At 59.5% G+C, this 24011-nt stretch overlaps 1 protein-coding gene across 9 annotated transcripts; it reads left to right on the forward strand.

Annotated features, from left to right (window-relative positions):
* Positions 1-572: 572 nt before the first annotated feature.
* KRBA1 (KRAB-A domain containing 1) lies at positions 573-24011 on the forward strand. 9 transcript variants are annotated; one of them, XM_047695325.1, is made up of 17 exons: positions 573-801; positions 6621-6747; positions 7152-7271; positions 7955-8101; positions 8732-8890; positions 9772-9903; positions 10123-10305; positions 11287-11442; positions 11987-12205; positions 12674-12847; positions 13226-13399; positions 15638-15790; positions 16440-16622; positions 17294-17470; positions 18629-18730; positions 19228-19443; positions 20941-24011. In XM_047695325.1, the coding sequence occupies exons 1-17, from the start codon at positions 790-792 to the stop codon at positions 21864-21866; spliced, it is 3360 nt and encodes a 1119-aa protein (XP_047551281.1). In that variant the 5' UTR covers positions 573-789; the 3' UTR covers positions 21867-24011. The 9 variants fall into 9 exon arrangements, with proteins under 9 accessions (XP_047551281.1, XP_047551283.1, XP_047551274.1 ...); XM_047695327.1 differs by having other exon boundaries at positions 6639-6747; XM_047695322.1 differs by lacking the exon at positions 573-801 and adding an exon at positions 7460-7670 and having other exon boundaries at positions 6642-6747.

Below are 24011 nucleotides of genomic sequence, written 5' to 3' on the forward strand. Positions count from 1 at the left end.
GCCTCCTATGTTCCAGGAGCTTCTGGGGTCACCTAAATCGACCCAGTAGACCAGCGCTTGGTCGCACGAGATGTCATGACCCGGATCGACGCTCTGGTGAGCGAGGGAGCGCGCTGGCAGATCTGGGGATACGCGGGGGTCTGGCAGCCACTCGGACCGACACCCGACCGCGGCCCGCGCAGTCTGGCCTGCAGCCCCCTCCCCATCTCGGCGGCCGTTCGCCGCGCCCCCCCACACCTCCCCGCGGCCTCGGAAATGGTCGGTATACGGGACGTGACCTCTGGGAGAGGCGGGTTTCATCCGAGCATCTCCACCTGGCACAGAGGATGCGCTCAGTAAATGCGGGATGATGGATGGATGATGACGGATGGATGCGTACCTCGGCGGAACACATCCGCGAGCTGCCCACCAGGCGAGACCCGGCGCGGAGTCCCTCCCGGAAGCTTCCCGGGGTCCTGAGCGAAGCAGGTGGGGAGGGGGCTTCGAGGAGGCGGCCCTGGCTCCGCCCCCGGCCCGCGCCGCGGCGCCCACTGGGACATGTAGTTCGCGCCTGCGCCCAGCCGGCCGCCGAGGTCGGGGGTCTCCGGGCGGAAGCCGGACCACCCTTCTCGCAGAGGGGGGCGCGGGAAGGCGGCGGTGTGCTCAACCTCGCCTTTCCCCCACTGCCCGCAACCCCAGCCCCGCTCTCTCCCGCGCCGATCTCGGTCGCCGCTGTCGCCGAGGGTCGCAGCACAGTCTGCGGCCGCCGCGGGCCGCGCCGGAAGCTGAGAGCTGAGGCTGAGTCCCGGAATGGCGCGCCAGGTGAGGCGAACCGGGAGGACAGACGGACCTCGGCGGGTCAGCTAGGCGTGGGGTGGGGCGGTCTCGTGGTAGGGGGGCAAAGACCCGGGGGTCCAACAACTTTGGTATCGGGCTGTGCTCGCCCCGGCGGGCCTGGTGCTCAGGATTTCGTGCGGAGAAGTCGAGGTTCTCCGACGACCCCCGGTCTCCTCCCCATCCCTCGTGTCCCCCCCCCCCCCCCCCCCCCGTCCCCTGTACGTGGAGCCTGTCCTCACCTTCGGGAACTCGTTCCTTTGGGTTACGCATCGACCTCCCTCGTCCTGGTTCCTTTTAATTATTAGTTAACCTGGGAGTCATGGGGATGAAGGCCTCAGGGGAATGAGTAAATCTGATGCTTTTATTCTTGGTAGGATCCTGGACCCTTTGGGGAGGGGGCATGAAACAAGGTCCCAGGTGTTACCCATCTGATAGGGTGTGTAGGTTCTAGAGCTGGAGGAAGAGCCCCATCTGTCGTAGTCTGGGCAGTCCTGGCAAGTGTGTGCGGGGCTGGGAAGATGCCAGGAAAAATATGGTGATACCAGTGGAGAATTCCTGCCGTTCCTCCCTGGAGCCAGTTCTGTAATTTTGGTGGCCATGAACTTGAGCCAACCTCAGCCAGTTGTAGTCTCCAAGGTTTGGAGGTGGGTGGGTATTGGGATAGCGGCTGGGCTGTTCTGTGGCCGGATCTAGCCTCCCAGAATCAGAACCTCCAGTCATTCATGGCCTATAAGCTCTTGGGAGAAGCCAGGACAAGTGGATATTGTGGAAACGGGGGCCGCCTTCCTTGCCGCCCTGGCTGTGCAGTGAAGCAGCACAGGGACACCCTTGCTCAGGTGTGTCCGCTGGTCCTGTGCTGGGCTCTCCTCAGGCTGCAGTTTCCTCTTCTACAAAATGAGGGATTTGGATCAGCGGTCTTTCAGGTCTGATGTTCCAAGAAGGAGGCTTCTGCACACAGTGTAGCTTCACGGAGAAGGCGGCTTGGAGTAGCTTGGGGGGGCCGTAGATAACAGATGGATAGTTACCAGGAACGCCTGTCTCTCTGTCTGTTGTGACTCCCCAGAAGCCCAGGGATGTGCGAGCACAGCCCAATAAGTGGGGAGCCACGGGGTGCAGGATCCGAATGGAACCGAAGCCTGAGGCATGCAGGGAGACTGGGCCCAGGCTGGGAAGAACTGTGGAATATGGACGGGTCCTGTGCGCACGGAAGATGTGGTTTTCATGCTGGGCTAGTAACAGGGTAGAGGGAGTGTGTTACGAGGAAGAGCACGGCCCTAGAGGGCTAGGAGGCCTCGCAGGTACAGCAGTCCTGGGGCAATCCAGAAAGCTTTTCTGCCGTTGGTTGAGGGAGCGAGGCCTGGGAGCCATGGAGGAGGTGAAGAAGGGCCTGAGGGGACGGTCTGTCCAGACTGCAGGCCAACAGTGTGTGTCCCTCCCCCAGGGCAAGCACTGGTGCCTTACTTGTTTGCACACTCACGCGTGCCCACTCCCTCACACACGCATGCCTCACTTTTCCTCCGCTTTTTCTGGGCAGAGAGAAGCCATTGATGGAAGTCCTCCTCCTGCCACAGGTCTCCTTTCCATCTTATGCGAACTTTGTCTTGAAGAATGTGTCTTGAGGCTGAGATGGTGAAAGACTGGAAGCCGTCTCTTCTGGTGTCTGAAAGAGTTGGGTCTGTTGAGGCAGGAGATAGAGGCCCTCAGAGTCAGGAGTGGTGTGTGAGGAAGAGCCCAGTCTGTGGGGCTGTGGGAGGCTCTGACCCGCACGGGGCCGTCAGGCAGACAGACTCGGCTGCTCTAACACCAATCAGAGCGCTTCTGGCCTCCCAGCACTTGCTTCCTACGTTAATTCATTTACTCTTCACAACATCCTGGTGCTGTAGGCCTTTATGATCCTGATTTTCTAAATGAGTTCACCGAGGCCCACGTGGGTTAAGTAGTTTGGCATGGTCCCATAGATGGTATGAAGTGAAGCAGGGATTGGAATTCTGGCAGCCTGGTTCCTGAGGTCCAGCCCTAAGTCCCATGTGGAGAAAGAGAGAGAGAGAGAATGCAGGGGGGAGGGGCAGAGGGAGAGGCAGACTCCTCGCTGAGCAAGGATTTCCACCGTCCCTATGACATGGAAGTCACAGGGCTCCATCCTAGGACCCTGAGGATCATGACCTGAGCCAAAGGCAGACGCTTCACTGACTGATCATTTAAGATGTCCTGGACCCAGGTGGCCCTGTGTCCAGGACTTCTTAAATGCCAGATTGGGCCCCTGATAGGACCAGCTGCTGGGAATGTGATGAGCCCGCCATTACTGAAGGCATTTAAAGAGAAACTGAAGAGACCTCTCGTTTTGGGCGGAAATCGGCATTTAATGATCCCTGCTCCTTAAAGGTCTAGGCAGTCATCTGATTTCTGGTTCACAAATGCAGGACGTTTGCGAGCTGGCTCCTGGGAAGAAGGAGGGCCGAACCTGTGTTCGGGGGTCCACTCCCTAGCGTGCTTTCCATTTCCGGCAGGGCTAGGCAGGACTCCAGCCTGGGACTGGGCTGCAGTGCTCCCCTGCCCCATGGCTCTAAGCTGAGAATGTGTCAGAATCATGGGTGGCTTGAAAACTGTAGATTTCTGGACTTACTCCTGATTTAGTAAATCAAGGATGAGGCAGGAAAATCCACCCTAATTAAAAGGAACCTGAAAGAAATCGTTTGATCCTAAAAGTGCTTTTGGTTTTCAGTCATTATGTTGTAAAAAGCTTCTGATGGGGGAAGCTGAAGACAGTACTTTTCACTCCGTTTGTTGAACAGAGAGTTTGCCCGCTGACACATCTCAGGATAAACCAGCACCCCTACCCACCCCCCCGCAGAACTGTCCACGGCTCCACTGGGTCCTTCTCCCACATTCCCTGTCCCAGCCAGAGCAATGCCATTTGGATGTGCTGTTCAGCAGCATCTACAAGAACGTTTCTTTGTTCAGGTTCTAGCACTACAGACTTCTCTGGGGAATAATAGTTTTGAAAAATGAGATGTTTGCTGCATGTTTTCTTAAGGTTTACCAAGATCACTGGTTATTATAGTCACAATTAAGCCCAGCAAAAAAAGCACTCGCTCTCAGCTCCAGAGGTCCCAGTCCTAGACTCGGCGCTGCGGTGGTCTATCAGCTCAGCTTGCTGCTTCCCCACTTGGCGCTGTGGAACCCTCACCCCACACTGAGGGTGACAGTGTGTGGCCAGCTGCCTGCAGAGATCCATTTTGTTAATTGTTGAGAGCTCTGAAATGCCCCAAAACGAAGGATCCCACTTCTGACGTCTGGGTTTCTTTAGAGTAGATCCTGCGGGGGACACGGCTCACTTAGCATCCAGCAGAGTGTTCAGGGGAGAGGGGATGGGGAGAGGCAGACGGGGCCGAGGTAGGCTGATCATCTCACGTACCTGGTACCAGGTGTTGGGGACACCTGGCCCGCTGTCGCCATCAGGTGGGAAATGCCCAGGCTGGCTGCCGTCCACATGGCCTGTGTTCCATGGAGAGGGCCCAGGGAGACGGTCAGTGGGTAGACCCTCCTGTTAGCTATGTCGTATGTGTCCAGAATCCAGTAAGAAATGGGGATGGCTCTTTGAGAGATGTTTCTGAGGGTGTCTGAGCATGTTCCTGAAAGGGAGCAACTGTCCTTGTGCCAGAGGGGTGGAGGTGGGGTGGAGGTGTTGTGTGGAGGGTCTGCTGGCTGTCCGAGAGAGCGTGAGAACCTCTGGACCAGAGGCAGGGAGGCTGTGGAGAGGCTGCCTCCAGCCAGGTGCGTGTCTCCACTGGTTCAGCAGCAGAGTTGGGGGAGGGGGGTGTGATACCATGTGGTGCCAGCTGTCAGAGGGTGACTGGCAGAGGAGGGGGCAGGTGCCATAGGTGACAGTGCCAAGAGTCAGTAGCAGTGATGGTTTTTAAAATCACTGACTTGATGAAACAAGGTAGTGGATTAACGTCTTTGCTTTATTAGGAGTGTTTTCATTTTATTCAGTCATTTTTCTTACACCAGAAGGATGCTTCCCTTAGTTTACATTCTGTTTGCTTAATTTGCACGAAGTTAATTTTTGCTGTAATTTTAAATACGTGCCTTTCAGATGCTAGTAATCTTGTAGGGTCTGATGGCCATTTTAAAGCCCACTTAGTGATGATTTTTAAAGAAGTTAGGACAGAACATTTTTTGTATCTTACAAAGCAGGGGATGCTGTCCAAGGATGATTCCAGGTCTCTTCTGAGCCCTGCAGAGTAGGCCACACCGTGCCCGACTGCACGCCCACTGGGGTGCAGAGTAGAGAGGTCCAGGAGGGGGCTGGGATGGGGGAGTGGGGACGGGGGCAAGGAGGCCTGGATGGTGGCCTGGAAAGGCTCCCATGTGCTGCACAGGCTTGGGGGTAAATGCCGTGGGTCATGGCCATGGGGATCACTGTGGCTGGCCAGGGCCCTGAAGGTCAAGTGAGACCGGGGCAGTGAGGGCAGGCTCGGCGCAGCACGGGCCTGGAGTCAGGCAGAGCAGCTGGGCCAGAGGTCTACAGAAGCACCGTGACCGTGGGATTTGGGGTCTGAAGATCAAGGGCTTCCAGTGAGGACAGGGGCGTCAGCTGCTGTTCTCCATTCCCCGTCCCACGGTCCTCTGCCCTGGTGCCGAAGGGTCTGCCTCCTCTAGACGGGCCAGGCCGTTTGGGGCGCTCTGCTCACTGTCTTCCTCGCTTCATCTCGCTTCATCTCGCTTGCTTGGTTCCTGACTGTTGGGATGTTGGTTTTGTTCTTCGTCCTACTTACTGTCCGTTTCATCTGTGATCTTGTTTTAATGCCGTCGTGACCGAACCTCAGGTCCTTGCTCATTCGAGGTGAAGTTTGCTTATTAACTCTAGTGGCTCTCTCCCATGGTGAATTCAGGGCGGGCTGGGCTTCCCAGCCTGGAGGCGGCCTTTTCTTGGGCCCAGACTGGGGGGCACAGACTGCACAGGCTTCTGTGGGGCGCTGCGACTGGGGTACTGCGGCAAAGGCGCCGCGACACACTACCACCAGCTGGCAGGTTTCACCAGCGAGTGGGTTCTCTTACTGTGCTAGAGGCGCAGGGCCCACAACCAGGGCAGTGGGGGGGCTGTGCTCCCTCTGAAAGCTCCAGGGGCCGGTCCTCCTCTCCTCCAGCCTCTGCTGGTCCCTCGTGTTCTTTGGCTTGTGGCTGTGTCATTTCATTCTCTGCCTCCATTGTCACCGGGCCTTCTTCTCCCTGTGTGACTGTCTCTCCTTTTCTTTTCTTTTCTTTTTTTTTTTTAAGATTTTATTTATTTATCTGACAGAGAGATCACAAGTAGGCAGAGAGGCAGGCAGAGAGGGGGAAGCAGGCTCCCCGCTGAGCAGAGAGCCCGACGTGGGGTTCGATGCAGGGCTCAACCCCAGGACCCCGAGATCATGACCCGAGCCAAAGGCAATGGCTTAACCCACTGAGCCACCCAGGCGCCCCTGTCTCTCCTCTTCTTATGAGGACACCAGTCATACCAGGTTAAGGGCCTGCCTGACCTATTCCGTGACCTCACCCTGACTACATCTATAAGGACCCTGTTTCCAAATAGGGCCACATTCATGGGGGATGAGGGTAGGGACTTGAGCATTTGTTTTTGTGGACACAGTCCAACCCCATCCCTGTCTCGTGAGCAGATCCCCCACCCCTTCACCTGCCCCTGCACGTCAGGTGCCCACCACACTCTCCCTGCACCCCACTCCTTCGTGTACCCATGGAGACATGGCAAGGGGGGCGACCCTGGGAGGGAACCGCCAACTCCCTGGAGATTGTGCCCACAGGTGTCCGTGGCCTTCCAGGACCTGGCCGTGAGGTTCTCCGAAGAGGAGTGGCAGCTGCTAGGGGAGGGGCAGAGGGCCCTCTACCGGGACGTGATGCGGGAGAACTACGAGACACTGCGCTCCCTGGGTAAGGAGCCCACTCCGGCCCCTGGGAAAAGTGAAGGGAGGCAGGATCCAGGACCAGGCAGGTCCCGAGTCACCTTGAGCCCACCAGGCCTGAGTCTTGCCTACAAAATGAGCACTGTGGGAGATGGTGTTCCGAGAGCTTCAGGCCGAGCCGAGGGCCTTGCGGTTCTTTTAGGCCGTTGTTGTTTCTGTAGTCTGCACCAGGGTTCTGGTGAGACTCAGTCCGGGCACCCCAGAATGGGCAGAACGCTGAGCAGCCTGGGCTCTGAGCATCTGGTGGCCCCATGCTTTTGGGGGTCTAGGTGATCACACGAACACACGTGTGAACAGGTGCGTGCATGATTGTGGTAGGTGGAGGCCAGCTTCCTTTCTCAGGAGGCTGTCCCTCCCTCTTTGCTTTCCCAGGGACAGATGGGCTGCTCCCCCTCTCTGCCTTCCTGTCGCCTGCGGAGCCCAGAGGAGCCATGGAAGGCAGGCGCTACGCTGGTGAGGGGCAGGAGACTCCCAGGGGAGGAGGCCCCCTGGGTGAGTAAACTTGGTAGATGAGAGTCAGGCGCTGCTGGGTGTCCTGGGCCCGGGTGGACTCACTCTAGCTCCTTCCACTGGGCAGTGCTCAGGCCCTGGCTCTACTCCTCAGGGAGCACTTGTGACCTCAGCCCTTGAAACTCTCTATACCCAAACCTCTTCGTGACCTTTCCCCCTTTGCCCCCCAGGGCTGTGAACCCAGCACACTGTTGCCTGTTGTATGCCATGCTAGGAAGAAACTTGGTGTCACCATGGAAAGCACCCTCTACTCAAGCCCCCTTCCTGCCACTGACGTGGAGAGCCAGCCCGTGGCTCCCGAGGGTGCTGTCATGGGGCTGACCGCTGGGGGCCTTGGATGGTGGAGGTGGCCCACGGGCCTAGCTGGATGGGGCCGAGAGGGTAGGGGTGCCAGGAAGGGCAGAGGACCCGGCCGGTGGGAGGGGGAAGGGAGGCAGCCCTGGCGGTGTTCCCCTCAGAGAGGTACCGAGAAATGAGGGACATTACCTAGAGTCCCCATCCCCCAGTCCTGGCTGGATCCCTTTCACTTCCCGGACATCAGTGTGTCCTCAGCTGCTACCCACATGGTAGGAGGGTAACGCGAAACGCTGGTTGGCAGTCATGCGCAGAAGCGTGAGTGCTGAGCTGACCGAGGGTGTGGGGGTTCACTGCGGCGTCTCCGGCAGGAGGAGCACCCCCGCACAGCCTGCACCTCACTGCCCTGGTGCAGCTGGTAAGGGAGATTCCTGAGTTCCTGTTCGGGGAGGTCAGTCCGGAGACCGAGAGCGGGAGCGGGGCCGTCAGCCTGGACGGGGAGCAGGGGAGCCCTGACGGTAAGTCGGACAACGTCAAGTTCAAGCTGGTTGCCGTGGGCCTGCCTGTGCCCTGCCAAACCCTAGGTGGGGTCATCTGGGTCACGAATGCCCTGGGAGCACATCTGTCCCCGAGAGAGAAGGCATGGGTAGATCGTGAGACCGTGACTTCCGGCCTTCCTCATGCTGGCTTCTACTTGTTCCATGGTGCCCTGTGTGGCAGGTGAGGCCAGTCCCTATTCTGGAGATGAAGAGGAAGAAGCCGTGTCCAGTCTGCATGGCCACTGGGGCTCAGTCCCCCAGCCCGTGCTCTGCCCATATCCTCAGTCTCTTGGTCCTTCCTGCTCTGCTCACCGGCTGCTTTCAGCTCAGACTGCACTTCTGTGAGAAGTCTGTCCCCACCAGCCCTGGCCTCTGAGCCTGCTCAGTGGATGGCAAATGACACAGAAAGTGGGGATGGGGGGATCCTATCAGCACAAGACTGGGGCTGTGAATCTATGTTTCAGAGCCCGGGAATGACCATGCAGAGGATACTGACATCTGGGTTATTGTCAATGGCACAGGACAAGGAAGGGTCTGGATGGGCAACGTTGGGGGCATTTTCCCTGCTGGGCTTAAGTCTAGTTTTGTGTGTCCTCTCCTCCTCCCCAGTAGCAGCTGGGACCGTGGAGACTTGCACTTTCCGAGGCCTTCTCAGCTGCCTTCCAGACACGTCCACTGGCTGGCCCTGCATGGCCACCACATCTAGCAGCGGCTCGTCGTCCAGCAGCCCGCCTGGAGCCAGGGGCCAGGGGAGCCCCCTCCCCTTCAGTGAGTACGACCTATCAAGGGCAGGGCTCTGACCCTGGAGGCAGGGGGACCGGACTCTGTGCCATCCTCATTATCTCTAGGACTCAGTTTCCCTTATTGCTCAAGCGGGCTGCCTCCCCAGAGAGCAGGACAAGGGCCCCTGTCTGTAGAGCAGAGAGGAAATGTACTTCTCAGTCCCTGAGCCACTCTCACCCAGCCCTGCTTGCAGAGTCCTCGTGATCACACACAGTGAGAGGAAGGCGGTTTCCAACACGCGGGCCTGTCAGTGAGAGACACCCTTGTGCACACCTGACCTGAGTCTCAGACCTTCTCACCAAGGCAGCCCTAAGAGCAGAGGCCAGCAACTAGAATTTCTCTGGGGTCTCATTGTATTTCTAGAAATTCTTGCAAATTTTGCCTTTGTTGGAATGTCTTTTATTAAAATGTCTTAGAGGAATATGGACTAAAATTGGCTCTCCTGAAAACAGACCCTAATTAGCCTGTGATTTTAAGTGTCATCTGGCGGATTGGCTCTGGGTGTCCACACGCTCAGATTTGAGAAGTGTGAGTACAGGACTGGGCCCTGCCATGTCAAGGCTGCCGGACTCATTTATTGAGCCAAAGTCAGAGGCTGGATGTGGGGGGTTCTGGGTTATTCAGCACAAGCAGTCTTGGTGTTTACAGTGACACCAGAAGGAAACAGGGAAAGGAGCCCCAAGCCGGACTCCGAGGACAAGCTTGCAGGAGCTGACTCAGCCACAAGTCCAAGTTTCCAGGACTTGGCCACCCCCCCAGGGATGTGTGGGGGACTGAGAGGCCTGTCCTTTATGGGGAACAATCTGGGGCAGTTCCTCAGGGCCAGGAGCCAGGGCTAGAAAGACTTTCTGTCTCTCCTGTAACAGAAACTGCTGACAAACCAAGATCTACAGAGAAGGACGGCCCAGAAGCCTCAGGTGGGGAGCCCAGCCCTCCTACCTGTAGCCCCAGCAGGAAGAAGGGCCACGGAAGACAGGAGAAAGGGACCCTGGGGACAGGTGAGAGGCTGAGAATGGGATTTTCCCCTAGAGCTGAGCAGGGAAGGGAAACGGAGGCATGCTCGGTTCACACAGGCCTGTGGGGCGGCTCTCTGATCTCGGCCTCCTGACAGCCTGACATGGCAGGTGTCCCTGTCCACACAAGTGGGAATCTTGGACCTTCTGAGATTCCCATCGCTGCCATCATCAGGGCGGCCCTGACCTTGGCTGGTCTTGTAGGTGCCGTGGTAGTCTCCCCTGGGAACAGCCCCTTGCAAGGCCTTATCAACTGTCTGAAGGAGATCCTCGTGCCTGGGTCCCAGCACCCTGAGGTGTCCCAAGGCTTTCTGCCTCCCGTCGCCGGCCAGGGCACCTCTCAGCGAACCAGAGCGGAGCTGGGACCTGAGAGCCTGCCCTGGGAAGGTGAGTCCCCTGGGGACGTCTCCTCAGGCCAAGGTCTGAAGCTCCAGAAAAGCTCAGGTTGCCTTTCTGTGGCCATTTCTCTGTAAATATGATGTCTTCCCAAAGGAGCGGCTGCTCCCCGATCGTCAGTGGCCTATTTCTAGAGGCAGGCGGCTTTCTTAGGAGAATGACATTTGGTCAGCTGGTAGAAGGAAACTCGGAAACAGACGTGGCCCTGGATCCTCCTGTGTTTTTCACTCGTCTTACTGTGGGACCTCTGAGGAGGAGCTGCCAAGTGTCCCTTTGCTTTGACTCTAAGTGGCCACTTAGGTGGGGGCGGGAGGTGCTATCGGGCAGCGTGGTGGGGGCAGGAGCTGTGAAGACTGTGAGAGGCTCCTTTGAGACTTGGTTTCCCCATCTGTGAAAGGGGATCACTGATTCCACCTTCAGGTACAGTGAAGCTCAGATACAGTAAGGTACTTGTGGGCGTGTGTGTGTGTGAAAAGCTCGGTCCTCCTCAGAGAGGAGCTGCGCTCAGCGCTCGGGGAACCACAGGCAGGAAGGGACCTGTCGCTCGCTTCCTTCCCCGTGTCGTGTCCCGCCTTGATGCTGGCCTTCTCATCTTCCCTCCTTCCTGCTGTCTGCTTCAGGGAGGTGTGAAGACAGGACTTTTTTTTTTTTTTAAGATGTATTTATTTATTTTAAGAGGCAAAGGGGTAGAGAAAGAGAGAGAGAGTGGGGGTGGGGAAGGGGCAGAGGAAGAGGGACAGTCTTCAGTAGCCTCTGCGCCGAGCACAGATCCTGGGGCTCCACCCCGTGATGACTGCGCCCCCCAGGCACCCCCAAGACAGGCATTTTTAAAGCAAGCACCAAGGAAACAGTGGCCTGTGCAGGTCTAAATGAACCGTAAGAAGACCCACATTCCCAGATTTCTGGACTGTCTACTTTTTGTCATTTGTCGTGACTGGGCTCAGGGTGACAATACGTTCCTCTTTCCTGTAGTGAAGACAGAGGCAGCTTCCGGGGCTTGTCCCCTGCAGGGTCTGCTGAACTGTCTGAAGGAGATCCCAGAGGCCCAGCACAGGCGTCCCAGCCCCTTGGGAGTGGGGGACCCGCCACTGCAGGAGGACCCAGGGGCCTGCCCAAGGAATTCTGGAGGTAAAGGCCACTGGCTGGTCCAGGAGGGCCCCAGGACGATAATCTGTTTCCTTTTCCAGCTCCAAGTGGACCCCCACATCAGGCCCTCGGGGCCTTCCCTCTGCATGTAGGTCACAGTTGCCGTGTGTCAGGGGCCATCCCTGTAAAGAGAGCTAGGCATGTAGGAAGTGCTTCATCAATCCGTGGTCACTATCCAGCTTGGCTGTTGGAGTAGAGCTGAAAGTTCCAGAAGGGAGGAATGGAGCATAGGGAGGAGGAGGCCAAGAACAGAAGATAGAGCTCTGGCCCAGCAGACACCTGGGGCATAATATTGAATTGGGCATTCTCATCATGGTTGTGTGGGCTGGGGTCGTGTTTGCACACACTGTGGTGCTGATGTGGCATTCCTCTGTAGAAATGTCTGGAGGCGCCCCACAGGGGCCTGGGGCAAGATGGGGGTGGGAGCTGCTCCGTGTGCTGGTGTTCGAGCCATGACCGCCTTGGAGCCAGGGGCCTTGGGAGCCCCGTCCTGACCCTATATCGGCCTCATGGGGGCTTCCCACAGGGCCCAGACCCCTCCAGACCCCTCCTCCTGGCCCCGGTCCGGGAGCTGGCAGCGCGCTCTCCATGGTGAAGATGGAGGACGGCTGGGCCCGGAGCCCCCCTGTGCCTGCATCCTGTCAGCTCAGCAAGTGGACCCGCAGCCCCTCTGCCACCAGCAGCCAGGGGGGCGATGGAGAAACCAGAGGGGTCCAAGTGCCCAGCTGGGGTCCCCTAGCTCAAGGTGAGGCCTGGGGGCATCTCTGAAGTCCTCCGATGGGGTTCTCTGCCCCACCAGCTAGGTTCTGCCAGCCCAAAGGGGAGGGAGCAGGTTCAGCCTGCTGGGGGAGGACCTGGCAGGCCTTCTTAGGGGGTGACTCCCTTCTCTTCACCCATGTACTCCCTAATCTGGGCCCTTGCCTGGGAGCTGTCCATTGTAGGGACTTCCATTTACAGAACTTTCCTGCCCATCAGGAAGCTGGCCGCTGTGTACATGTGGGTCTCTCCACGCCACCCTGGGCTGGGGCGCAGACTTGTCCTTGCCCTGTGGGAACAGGGAGTGATCCAGAGTCCCCCACAGGGTGTCCTGCCTGGCAGGCCTCCATGCCCGTGTGGGCCTTGGCCCTGCAGAAGGCAGGTTGGGGCAGCCAGCCTGGGGCTGGGCCGGGGGCATGTGCCCGAGATGGTGATAGGACCATCTCCCCTGTCCCAGCTGGCAGTGCCTCGAGCTCACCCCTGGAAGCCCTGGAGGCCTGTCTGAAGGGCATTCCCCTGAGTGGGTCGTTACCTCCCCAGCCGCCGGCCGCCTCTGGATTCCGGAGCCCTCAGCCGGGAGACCCCGGGTCTCAGAGGCCCGAGCTACAGCCCTGCAGATCCCACAGTGAAGGTAGATGGGCCCCTGGGCTCAGGGGTGCTGAGGACATTGTTAGGTCCCCTGTTCCTCCTACTGGGCCTCTGGAGCTGCAGGCCCTTCTGTAGCCCCCTTACTGATGCGTCCCCCTGAGCAGTTCCTGAATGTGGTGGGAGCCCAGCTCTTCCTGCTCACTGTCCCCTCGGAGGGCTCTTACTCACCTTCCAGCCCCACGAGACCTACAGTTGGGTTCACGTGGGTTTTTCAACCAGTGCTTGAGCCCCTAACCTAAGGGGAGACCCTTGGGGGAGATCCTTTGGGGTAGGTGTCCTGGGTGCCCACCCCTAGCCCAGGGCCCAGGGGACCTCTTGTCCAGTGGCTTTCTCGTGATGTCAGCTGTGCTGTTTCCTGCAGAGGTGGCTGGGGGTCCTCTTCTGACTCTGAGTCTGCCGGGCTATGTGAGAGGCAGCCCTGCCCTCCCGTCAGGTCCCCACAGCACCCCTCCCAGCTTCTCCTCATCCAGCAGCACCGATGGGGACCTGGACTTCCAGAGCCCTGGGGGCAGCCAGGGACGTCCACGGGGAAAAGGTAAGCTGGGAAGCCTGAGGCTGGGAGTCAGTCCTGGGGAAGGATGAGAGGCCTCCGTGCCCACCGTCATGTCTGAGCCAACTGGGGCAGGCTGCCATGCCCGGCGTCTGGAGCAGAGCCGGGGTGGGGTATCATGGCAGGAGCGGACACGGGACTTGTCACAGGCTGGCAGTGGGCACTTAGCTCTGAAGGGGCAGGACTACATCTAAGACTCCTTATAAAACAGGAAGAGGTCTCCTCTAGTGTCAACTTTTTCCTTATCCCAGCCACAAAGAAATGCCTATAATATTAGACTGACCTCTGACCTACGAAAAAATATTCCAAGGTTCATGTAAAAGCACTTTAAGGAGTGTCAGTGGTGACCTGCAGCTCGTCGAGTGCTGCCCGCCCGCCCCCGTCCCCATGGGGCAGGGGCGGCCATGGTGTCATACCTCTTTGGAATCCCGTAGGACTCGATAATGTCCCCTCTTGACCTTTGTCCCCACTTGAGTCATCCAAGCGCTCTTGGTCTGCCTGGTCCACAGACACTGGGTCCCCCCGTTGCTCACTCTGTATCCTGCCGCATCTGTTGTCTGCGGAAGGCCTAGAGCTGCCCCAGGACTCTGCCGCGGGCTCGCCGTGGCCTCCTGTGCCTATGGCAGCCTGGATTCCTGCGCCCACCGAGGCCAGCCCCTTGCTGTGGGGGCTCTTTCCTCCCCAAATGCAGCCAGCCTTTCTTTTTAAGGTTTAGTTTTTAATAGGTCATCGGTGTTTCTTTCAAAAGCTATAAAAGGGGACGCCTGGGTGGCTCAGTTGGTTAAGCAGCTGCCTTCGGCTCAGGTCATGATCCCAGCGTCCTGGGATCGAGTCCCACATCGGGCTCCTTGCTCATTGGGGAGCCTGCTTCTCCCTCTGCCTGCCATTCTGTCCGCCTGTGCTCGCTCTCTCTCCCTCTCTCTCTGACAAAAAAAAAATAAAAATAAAAATAAAATAAAAGGTTTCGGAGGAGAGATGGTGTTGTCCCCTGTCCCGAGTCACCACTGCCGACCACGCGGTCTCTCAGCTCCCAGGGGCATTCTCCGCGGGCCCGGCTGGCGGTAGAATTCTAACCGCAGGCCTCCCACCTGCTTTCTGTTCGCCATCTCCCTGTGGCACCTTCCTGAATTTTCCTGCGAGTTTCTCGGACATTCGCCGCAGCCCGTTCCCACTGGCCGCCGCTCAGCACCGCCCTGGGGGTTCGCGCGTCGCTTGCTCGTGCGGCCTCTGTCGGTGCACTTCGCTTTCCAAGGAACCCAAACCATAGGGGAGTTCGTACTGCCTTTTAGAAGCTTCCAGCCCAGCTCCCTCTGTGGCTCTAGAACCCAGGGAGACCCAGGAGGCGTCTGGGGCTCCTGTGAGTAAGCTTCGCTGTTCAGCCCCACGCGGCGGCCAGAGGCGCTGGTTCTCGTCCTTCCTGCCCCGCCTGCCCCGCCGCAGCGCACACCTTCGGGAAAGAGTGTGGCCACGATGTCAGCTCACCCAGGAAGGGCCTTTCCGTTTTTTGGATTTTTGGTTCATTTACTTCCTGCTGTTTCTATAGCTTTGTCACTAGAACTACAATATTCTTTTTTTTTTTTTAAAGATTTTATTTATTTATTTGACAGACAGAGATCACAAGTAGGCAGAGAGGCAGGCGGGAGGGGGGGAAGCAGGCTCCCTGCTGAGCAGAGAGCCCGATGCGGGACTCGATCCCAGGACCCTGAGATCATGACCTGAGCCGAAGACAGAGGCTTAACCCACTAAGCCACCCAGATGCCCCAGAACTACAATATTCTGACGTACTTGTGTTTTTGCTTTTTTTTTCCCCCCAAATTGTGACCATGCTAGTGTTGGCCTTCTCAACCTGCTATGTCGTATCTGGAGATGAAGGCCCCTGAGCGTTTCCCTCTGGCTGGTGGAGGGAGCCTCAGGGCTGTCTGTGGGCAAGGCAGCAGGGTGGCCTCCCTCCCAAGGATGAGTCGCCCTTGTCATAGCCCACTGACCAGGTTCTGTGTAGATAGCTCAGACAGGCTGGCCTCTTCCAGGGCTGGCCCGGGCAGGCCTGCCCAGAGCCAGGACTGACATGTGCTGGGCTCTAGGTGCCTGCCATGACAGGCCCAGGGCTCTGAGCCTCCTCCCGTGGCCCCAGCTGCCCTGGACAGAGGGATGGAGGCAAGGTTCCTGGGCTTCGCAGAGACTGAGCTCTGACCCTCCAAGGTTGCAAATGTGGGCTTTTCACAGGAAGCCCAGTGGGAAGCTCCCCGCTCCAGGGCCTGGAGAACTGTCTCAGAGAGATACCTCTGCTCAGGCCACAGTCAGCCTCGTCCTGGTCCTCGGCAGGGGACAGGGCGCCCCAGAGGGGGGGGCCCAAGAACTGGACGGCAGACAAGGAAGGTAAAGCATGGCTGCCCTGGCGTGGGTATCGAGGAGCAGGGGGGGGTGACTGTCATACAGCCAGCCCCGGCCCTGCCCCCCCACACAGCTGGCCGGGCTCCAGCCAGCCCTGAGAGGAGAAGATGCCCTGGAAATGGCCTGGGCAGAGGCTGTGTGAGGTCAGGAAGCCGGACAGTGCTGCCAGCCTCTCCATAGTGGGTGGAGTCCGGGCAGGGTACCCAGGGCTGCATCAGGGCCGGGGCTGGGGCCAGGGCTGGAGCCGGGGCTGGGGCTAGGGCCGGGGCCGGGACTGGGACCCGCCAAGGAGACGGATTGCAAGTCCCACCTCCTGCTGCTCCGAGTCCAGGCCTGAGCCCGGGCCTTGGCAACAGAGCATCTCTCGATCCTGGCTGTGTCGGGCCCGCATGCCTTGGTGTCCAGCACATTCGCTGAGCTGTGGGGCCCCCAGGAGTCCAGGTGCTGGGTCTGGGGATAAAGAGGTTCTGGAAGATTTGGGCGGCTCCTGGGAACATCTGTAGGCCTGGCATGTGTCCCACAGCTGGTGCTCATGCGGCCCAAGAAGCCAGCAGTGGCAGAAGCTATGCTCTGTCCGGTGACTTCCTCGCCTCAGTGCTCCACGGGGCTGACAGGCCTCTTCCCGTTGAAACAGGACTGAGAGGCGAGCCCGGGGAGCCAGTTCATCTGGGACAGAGTCAGGGGGGAGCAGCCACCAGCAGCTTCCAGCTGGCCAGCCCCCAGGCGCTTACCTCCAGCGGTGTCCCCGTCTGCTACCAGCGAGGGCTCAAAGACCACGGGGCTGCCCGGCTGGGACCATGGAGGTGGCTCCAAGATGGTGAGCTGCCAACCGCCCTGGTGTTTTCCTGGCATGTCTTCCCTCCCAGTAAAATCCTCCCCTCTTCTCTTCTCCTTCTGTCCCTGCCCAGGGCCCGGGCTGCGTGCTGGAGCGCGTGCATTTCCCACACCGCTGCTGCCGCGCTCCAACGTGTGCCTGAAGAAACCCGTAAGCCAGATGGGGTTTCTCCAGGAGATGACTGGTGGTTTCCCCTATTGTGTTTGTTGCCTGCGGTCCCCGGTGGGCGGGGGACCCCCTGCTATGTCCACCTCTCGTTTGTCCTGACAGCGCTGCTCCTTCCCGGCCCTGCTGGAGTGGCTGGCAGGGTCTGGCTTATTTGGATAAATGCGGTATTTCTAAATATTCCCAGCAGAGGAGCGCTGGCTCTGGGGTCTTCCGGTGGACAGGCCTGTGTCTCCGCTCTTGGACCGCTGGTGCTGAGTGAAGCAAGTGGGGGGCGGCCCGGCTCTCCTACCTGGGGCCTGTCTGCAGCCAGACCGCCGGGGCTGGTGCCAGGGACTTGGGACTTCAGGAAAGCTGCCCACTGCCTTCGCTCGCCCGTACCTTCCATGGCCAGAGCGGGAGCTCTACAGGGTCTCCCAGAGCTAGAGGGGCCTCCTGCCTGTCATCTGGCCGATGGACTGAATGTTCTTCTGTTGCTGTTTGCCCAGGTGCCGCCCCAAAGCCCTCCCCGCTCCGCTGTCTGGAGAACTCTCTGAAGGGGATCTTGCCTGGGAGGCCCTTGCGCTTCGACTGCTTGGCGGGTCCCAGCCCCAGCCCCGGCTCCAGCTCGAGCTCCAGCTTCAGCAGCTCAGAAGGAGACGAGCTCTGGCAGCTGCTCCCACAGGGTGAGCCGTCCCACCCCTGTGTTGCCAGAGAGGGACCGCCCGGCGGCAAGGCTCCTGGCCCCCTGTCCCTGGGCCCAGGCGGCACCCCCACCGGCAGCGGCCCTGGTGAAGGCCCAGGGAGAGCGGAGCCCGGGGACCCCTTCCGGCTCCGTACGGGTGAGCCCAGGGGCTCTTGGGAGGGGGCCTGGATTCTCTCCTGGCCTGACTCTTGCTGGAACTCTCTGCTTTTGTCATGCTTGAGTTCCTGCAAGCTGAGCCTCATTTGACAGAGAGGGTGGGGCGGGGCGTAGGGCCCCACGATGGTTGAGCAAGTTGTGTTGAGTGAGGAAGCCGGCAACGAACCTAACACGAATACATTGTCGCTATAACATGTGCACGCCATATGCGCTGATACCGTCTGTCCACGCGTGTCCCCGTCCGAGGGGACGCTCTCAGCGAGGGAAGCCCGAGGCGCTCTCCCAGCCCATGTGACTTGTGGGGAGCCCTGTGGACATTTACCCCACTGGGGCTAGTCCTGTGGTTCTTACTATCATAGGACGTGTGTTGGCAAAAGCTGTCAGGGGACTTGGAGGAACCAGATTTATTACACCCAGCCCCTGCGGGGCACTTGGTGCCAGGTCAGGAGGCACAGCAAGAGCCATGCACACGCCCAGGACTCTGCCTTTCTTGGGCCCCAGGGTGGAGTGTCTGGGTTTGGCGGGTTCACCCTTTACTGGGGAATTTAAAGCATCCAAGTGGGAGTTAGGGCACGCAGAGAGAGAAGTGGGGTTTTGAGTGGCCGGTTCTCTAACTCTTCTTGATGCTGGGCCTTCTGGACGGGGGCATCCGTGGCTTGGGCGAGCCAGCCTGGCTCCTTGTCCGGTGGCTTTGCTCGTGGCTGTGCCGGGCCTCCGACAGTACGTTTAGCCGAGATGGAGGTCTTCGGAGTGGACGGCATGGCGAGCAGAAACTTTAAGTCAGGGGGTGTGTGTGTGTGTGTGTGTGTGTGTGTGTTGGTAGTAATATAAATTGTCCAAATTGGATGATAAACAAGAACTGTTCACAGTGAGATTCTCCCACGCGGGAGAACTTAGAGGTTGTCCTGCCAAGAAATGCTGCCCGCTCCCCTGGGCAGCTTCGCTCCTCAGTCCAGGCCTGACCTGGTGTTTCTCCCCGCAGGAAAAGCAGAAGAGAAGACAGGGGGCAGGTTCCAGTTGCCCTGGAGAGACGTGTCCTCGGAAACCCCGGGCCGACCTACCCCCCCGGGCAGTGCTGGAGGAGGTAGGGGTGCGGTGAACAGTTGGGAAGGGAGTTCTCCGCCAACGCAGGCCTGTGGCTCCACGCAGTCCTTGGCCCCAGCACGGGCTGGGCCACACCATGTTCCTCACGTGGGATACGGCAGAGTGGGCTGGGCACGGGCCAGCTCCCCATGACCCATGGGGCGCCCCCAGTGTGTGCCTAGAGGAGCCTCACCGGGTTGGGGCCTGCAGATCACGGCCCTCTCCGTCTGGTCCCTCCGGCGTTCACCTCGTGGGAGAGCTAGAGATGTCACTTCCTGGCTGCAGAGGATTCCAGAACTAATCCAGTCCACGCGCATCACACGTGCCCCGGCGAGCCGTTCAGCCGGGGTTGGCCTCCCCGACAGGCCGAGCGCGGCCGTCCTGCACCCCATTTCACCAGTGTTTGAAAGTTGAAAGTTCCATTTTTTAGGCCGTGTTCAAATATCCGTGTTTCGGAAGGGGTATCCACACCCCAGGTGGTCTGTGCTCTTTCCGCAGGGGCCGCTGGGAACCCCTGCCCTGCCACTCAGCCTGAGAAAAGGGCTGGCCCGGGGCCCTGCCAGCCTCTTGGATCAGTCCCTGGGCCCCTGGCCTGGAAGCCCAGGGTCGGTGAAGAATCCGGGCCTCTGGGGCCTGGAAACGGAAGACCCAGTGTTGCAGGTGAACTGGTGGCTTCCCCGTCCCCTCAGGTCGTCAGGGGCCCTTGGGCACAGGGTAGGCAGGGGGTCAGCGTCTGCTGTGGTCTCCCGCCTGCCCTCCCTGCTGCTTAGCTCCTTCCCGCTAGGCAGGCGGTCCAGAAGCGGGGGGCAGCTTGTGCCCAGCGGCCTCCCAGCTCGTTCAGGTCAGAGGCACGAGGGCTCTCACCTCGAGGCCCTGGTGGTTATTTCGTTCACTGTTTCCTCACAGAAATAGCTGGCTTTTTCCTGAAAGTACTTTCTAGAGACAAGCCTACTGGCGTAGATCATACCCAGAATCAGAGTCTGGGGTTTGACGAGACTTTCCAGGGAGATGAGGAAACGGGCCCTGTAGTGCTGAATGACCTGGCCGAGGGCTTCTGGAGAGATGGGGTCAGCGTCACACCTGGCCCCGGGGAAGCCCTTTCCTGTACCTGGCTGGGGCATGTGGAGGGCGCGCGTGGGGCTTGGTCTCCTGGCTCACCGGGGGACCTGTGCCGGGATCCTCGCCCCAGTAGCTGGGGTGGGGGGGCTCCAACGCCAGCTCCCCACTTCTGCGACTCTGGAGGCGCAACCATTTTACCGAGGGTGCCGAGCCAGCCCCAGGTCGCTGGCCCCGTTGCCTCTCCCTTCGGGGAGAAGTGTGCCTGCCGCACCGCCGTCATCCTAGCCCTTAGCCCTTTGCGTGGGATCCTTCCTGAAGAAGCCAGCCAGCCAGGCAGCATTCCAGCCTGCAGGGTCAGGGTTAGGTTGTCCATGGGTTCTCCACAAGTGAGGGCCTTCTCCCCTTCCTTCTGGCTGGAGCCCAGGTGCTGAAGAGGGGACAGAGCTGGGCTGGGGTGCAGAGAAGTGAGGGAAGGCAGGTGGGCCCCACCGGTCCAGGGTGGTAAGTGCACTTTCCTGTGAGGTTTGCCTGGGGTGGAGACCCGTTCCAAAGGGCCTTAGGGGAAAGGATTAGGTGATTTTTGTAAAAATAATTTAAGGTCTAAAATCCTTTGCGTCTGACCTCAGAATAGGGCGGGTAGAGGTCAGGACGGATGTGCTGTGCTGGTGAGCGCAGCGCTGGGCACTGATGCTGCCTCTGGTCACCCCATGGGAAGCCACCCTGCCCCGGGCTGCTCTGGCCCTCCTGGGCCCCTTTCCCAGATACTGTCCATGGTCTTGGCCTCTTGCTGTCCTCTGAGCTTTCTCCAGACCCTGCTCTCTGACGTGGTAGGGCAGGGTTAGGTGGTCTGGGATGCCCTTCGCCCTGAAAGGCAGTCCTTTTCCTAGACGGTGGGAAGGCCACTCGCTGTTCCGGGAAAGCTCGAGACCCAGTCCGGGGTTCATCCTGTCCATGAATGTGGGGAGCAGCTGGGAGGGGTGTTGCCTTTGATGCCCGAGGCACTGGCATCCATGTCCTCAAGCCTGAGCCACTTCCGTCCCATCTAAAGCCAGGCCTGAGTGGCTGGGGAGGATGCTGAAGGGCCCCCGTCAGGGGAGAGAAAGGTTCTGACAGCCCATGAATTCTGACGCCATGTCCCTGCTTTGGTTTCAGCGGGGACCCACGGGAAGCCACTTCCCAGAGGCCTGCAGGAGCCCCCCGCCGCGGCTGCTGTCCGGCCGGCTTTGCCGCAGGCGCCCCCACCGCCGTGCCCCTGTGGAAGCTGTCTGCAGCCCGAGATCCGCAGCCTGGGCGCCGCCCTCTCTGAGAAGCTGGATCGGCTTGCTGCGGCCCTGGCAGGCCTGTCTCAGGAAGTAGCCACCATGAGGACCCAGGTGGATCGGCTGGGGAGGCGCCCTCGGGGCCTTGGGCCCAAGTGCCAGGCTTCCTGGCCGTGGGCCCCCTCCCGGGGCTCTCGCTGGGCTAATGGCCCTGCACACAGACACCTGCCCTACTGGAGACAGAAGGGCCCCACCAGGCCGAAACCAAAGATCCTGCGTGCTCAGGCGGAAGGCGGCAGGGCTGGTGACACCTCAGGCCTTTCCTGCCGAAGGTTCCGCCCGGCATCCCAGCTGCCTCCAGACGCCCCCACGGCAGAGCCTTCTGGACCCAGTTCCAGCCCTTCCCAGCAGCCGCTCTCCTCAGCACGCAGCTGCCGCGCCGTGGTGCCTCTGCATGCCTCCCTTGGACACTCTGGGGGTCCCCAGAGTCCCCCCACCCCTACAGTGCCTACTGCCGCCTTGCCCCCACAGATGGCGTCTGCAAGCAGAGTGGAGGCAGAGCCGCTGTTCGCGGCTGCGGTGCCACTAGGGGCCCGGAGCCGGCCCAAGGATCCAAACAGCCTGATGGCGGGGGTCCAGAGAGCGCTTGAGGAGCAGCTGTGGGGTGGGGAACACAGGGCCCCGAGGTGGGGCACCCCTAACCACCTTCTTCATCAGCTCAGTCCTGCTGAAGCTGTCCAGAGCCTGGCCACTTCTCCTAGGGGCTGTCCCACGCCCTCACCCTGCTCCGGCCGAAACTTCCCTGCTTCTGAGCCCTGAAGGTGCTGGGAGTTCCGCCACTGGCCTGAGCACCCCTGACTTTGTGCCGCTGTTTGCTCAGGGAGGCCACTGTTTGGGGCGCATTTCTCAGCTACGCCTTGGCCTTCTTGGCTCAGGTTCATTCAGATGCTGCGTCCCTGTCTTGTCCCTCCCACTGGGACGGCCCTAGCCAGCCGGGGTCTGGTGGGCCCACAAGCACATGCACACCACACTTGCCTGGCCACTGCGTCAGCCACAGAGGGACCACGACTGCCCCACTTCCTAGCATCCGCCCTCCCTGATCTCAGCCCGGAGGAGGGCTTGGCCCTTGCTGTCCTGGTAAATCAAGGGCCTGGGTTTCATTTGGAGAGAACTCTGCCTCATGGCCCAAGCTGGATTTGCCTGTGTGGAGTCAGTCTAGTGTGAGAGGAGTGGGGTGCGGAGATAAAGGCCCTGGGCTCCTAGGAAGGGGCTGCCCGTGGTTCTCTTCCCAGGACGAGTACCCGGTCGGCTCCGCTGCCTGCTTCTCCACACCCTCGGGTGAATTCACCCAACTCCCAGAAGGCTGGGGAGATCAGCTGCCAAACGGAATTTCCTGATGAGTCCTTGGAAGAGCCCCGAACATCATACCGCGACCACAGACCACAGCCCAGTCAGTGTGAACAGCAGACACTCACTCTCTCAGCCTGGAGGCCAGAGGCCAGGGTCAGGGGGGTGGCCAGGCCTGTTCTACTGACGCAGTGAGAGAGACTGTGCCTCAGGGCTCCCTCCTGGCTTCTCACTGGTCATCTTCATGTCCACATGGCTTCTCTGTGTCTGCGTGCGTCCAGATTCCCCCTTTGTGTAGGACAACAGCCATGTCGGACTGGGCCCACCCCAGTGCCCTCACTGTGACTCGATCACCTCTTTAAAACTCTGTCCCCAAATAAGGTCACATTCTTAGGTACTGAAGTTAAGACTTCAACATGAATTTGGGGAACACATTTCAAACCATAACACGTATAAGGGGCTGGTTAGCTTTGTTGACTTTGTCTTGGGAGACGAGGGCTTGACTAAGGGGTCTTCAGACCAGAAGGACCTGCTGTGCACCCCTGCCCCTCGCAAGTGGCACTCAGTGGTATACTGGGAGTGCTGTCTGTGGCTTACCTGCCTCGTGTCTGTCCCCAGGGTTAGATCTCTTCCCCCAACCTTATGTTCCCACTTTCGTCCTTATTTGATGTGAGGAATCTTCAGGAACTGTCTGTGCGCGCATTTCCTAGGAGGAGCTGCCCGGCAGGCTCTGCCATCAGGGAACATGGGTGCCTGAGCTGAGACCCAGGCCAACTCGGGGCCCAAAAGGGGCTGTAGCCTTGTGGCTGCCGTGCCTGCTCAGGGCCGAGGGACACGCGGCTGGCTGCTGAGGTGGGAGGGAGGGGAGAGGGGCTGGGCTGACAGCCCGTCACTGAGCGGGTGATTGCAATGTATTCAGGACTGAGTAAGTCCCAGGAGGACTGTCTCAGAAGCTCATGTCCAGGAGATCACGTCATTGGATGTTTAGGCCGCCTCTTCCCAGGTTGCCATACTTGATAAGAGAGTAAGGAGCAGAAAACTTCTAGACTTTCTACTCAGAGACCTCAGGAAGATGAGTCTGTTCCTTTCTTCAGGCTTCTGTGAGCGAGGCTGGGCACGTTTCAGAGCCCATGAAGGGGACGGACAGGGCTGGGGGGAGGGGGTGGAGAGTGCGGTCAGGATGACGAGGGTTCTGGGTGCCCCTGCTCAGCCCTCCCTTGGTCCTGCCCGCTGGCCTCCTATCCCTTCTCCCCTTCTCAGCAGTGGTCACAGAGGGGTCAGCACCTACCTTGGGCATTTTAGGGTTTTGTTTGGTGGACTTCATAAGTATCAGGCACCACGTAGACCCTGTAGCAGGCGTGAAGGAACAGATGAGCTCAGAGGGCATAGGTGACCTTGAAGTTGCACAGCTTGTCCTTGGCAGAGCTCGCAGGAGCACTGCACCCCTGGTGGTGCTTGGCAGCCGGGCACATGCCCTCACCTGCCAGGGAACCCTCCTTCCAGCCTTCATCTCTGCTGCAGACAAGGATGCTGGGGGCCAGCCCAGGCTCAGTGGTCCAGATCCACCTCGAAGCTCAAGTCTTTTTTTTTTTTTTTTTAAGAATGTGGAAAACAAGT

This window comes from Lutra lutra, chromosome 11 (assembly GCF_902655055.1).
Source record: "Lutra lutra chromosome 11, mLutLut1.2, whole genome shotgun sequence".
NCBI classification, from domain to species: domain Eukaryota; kingdom Metazoa; phylum Chordata; class Mammalia; order Carnivora; family Mustelidae; genus Lutra; species Lutra lutra.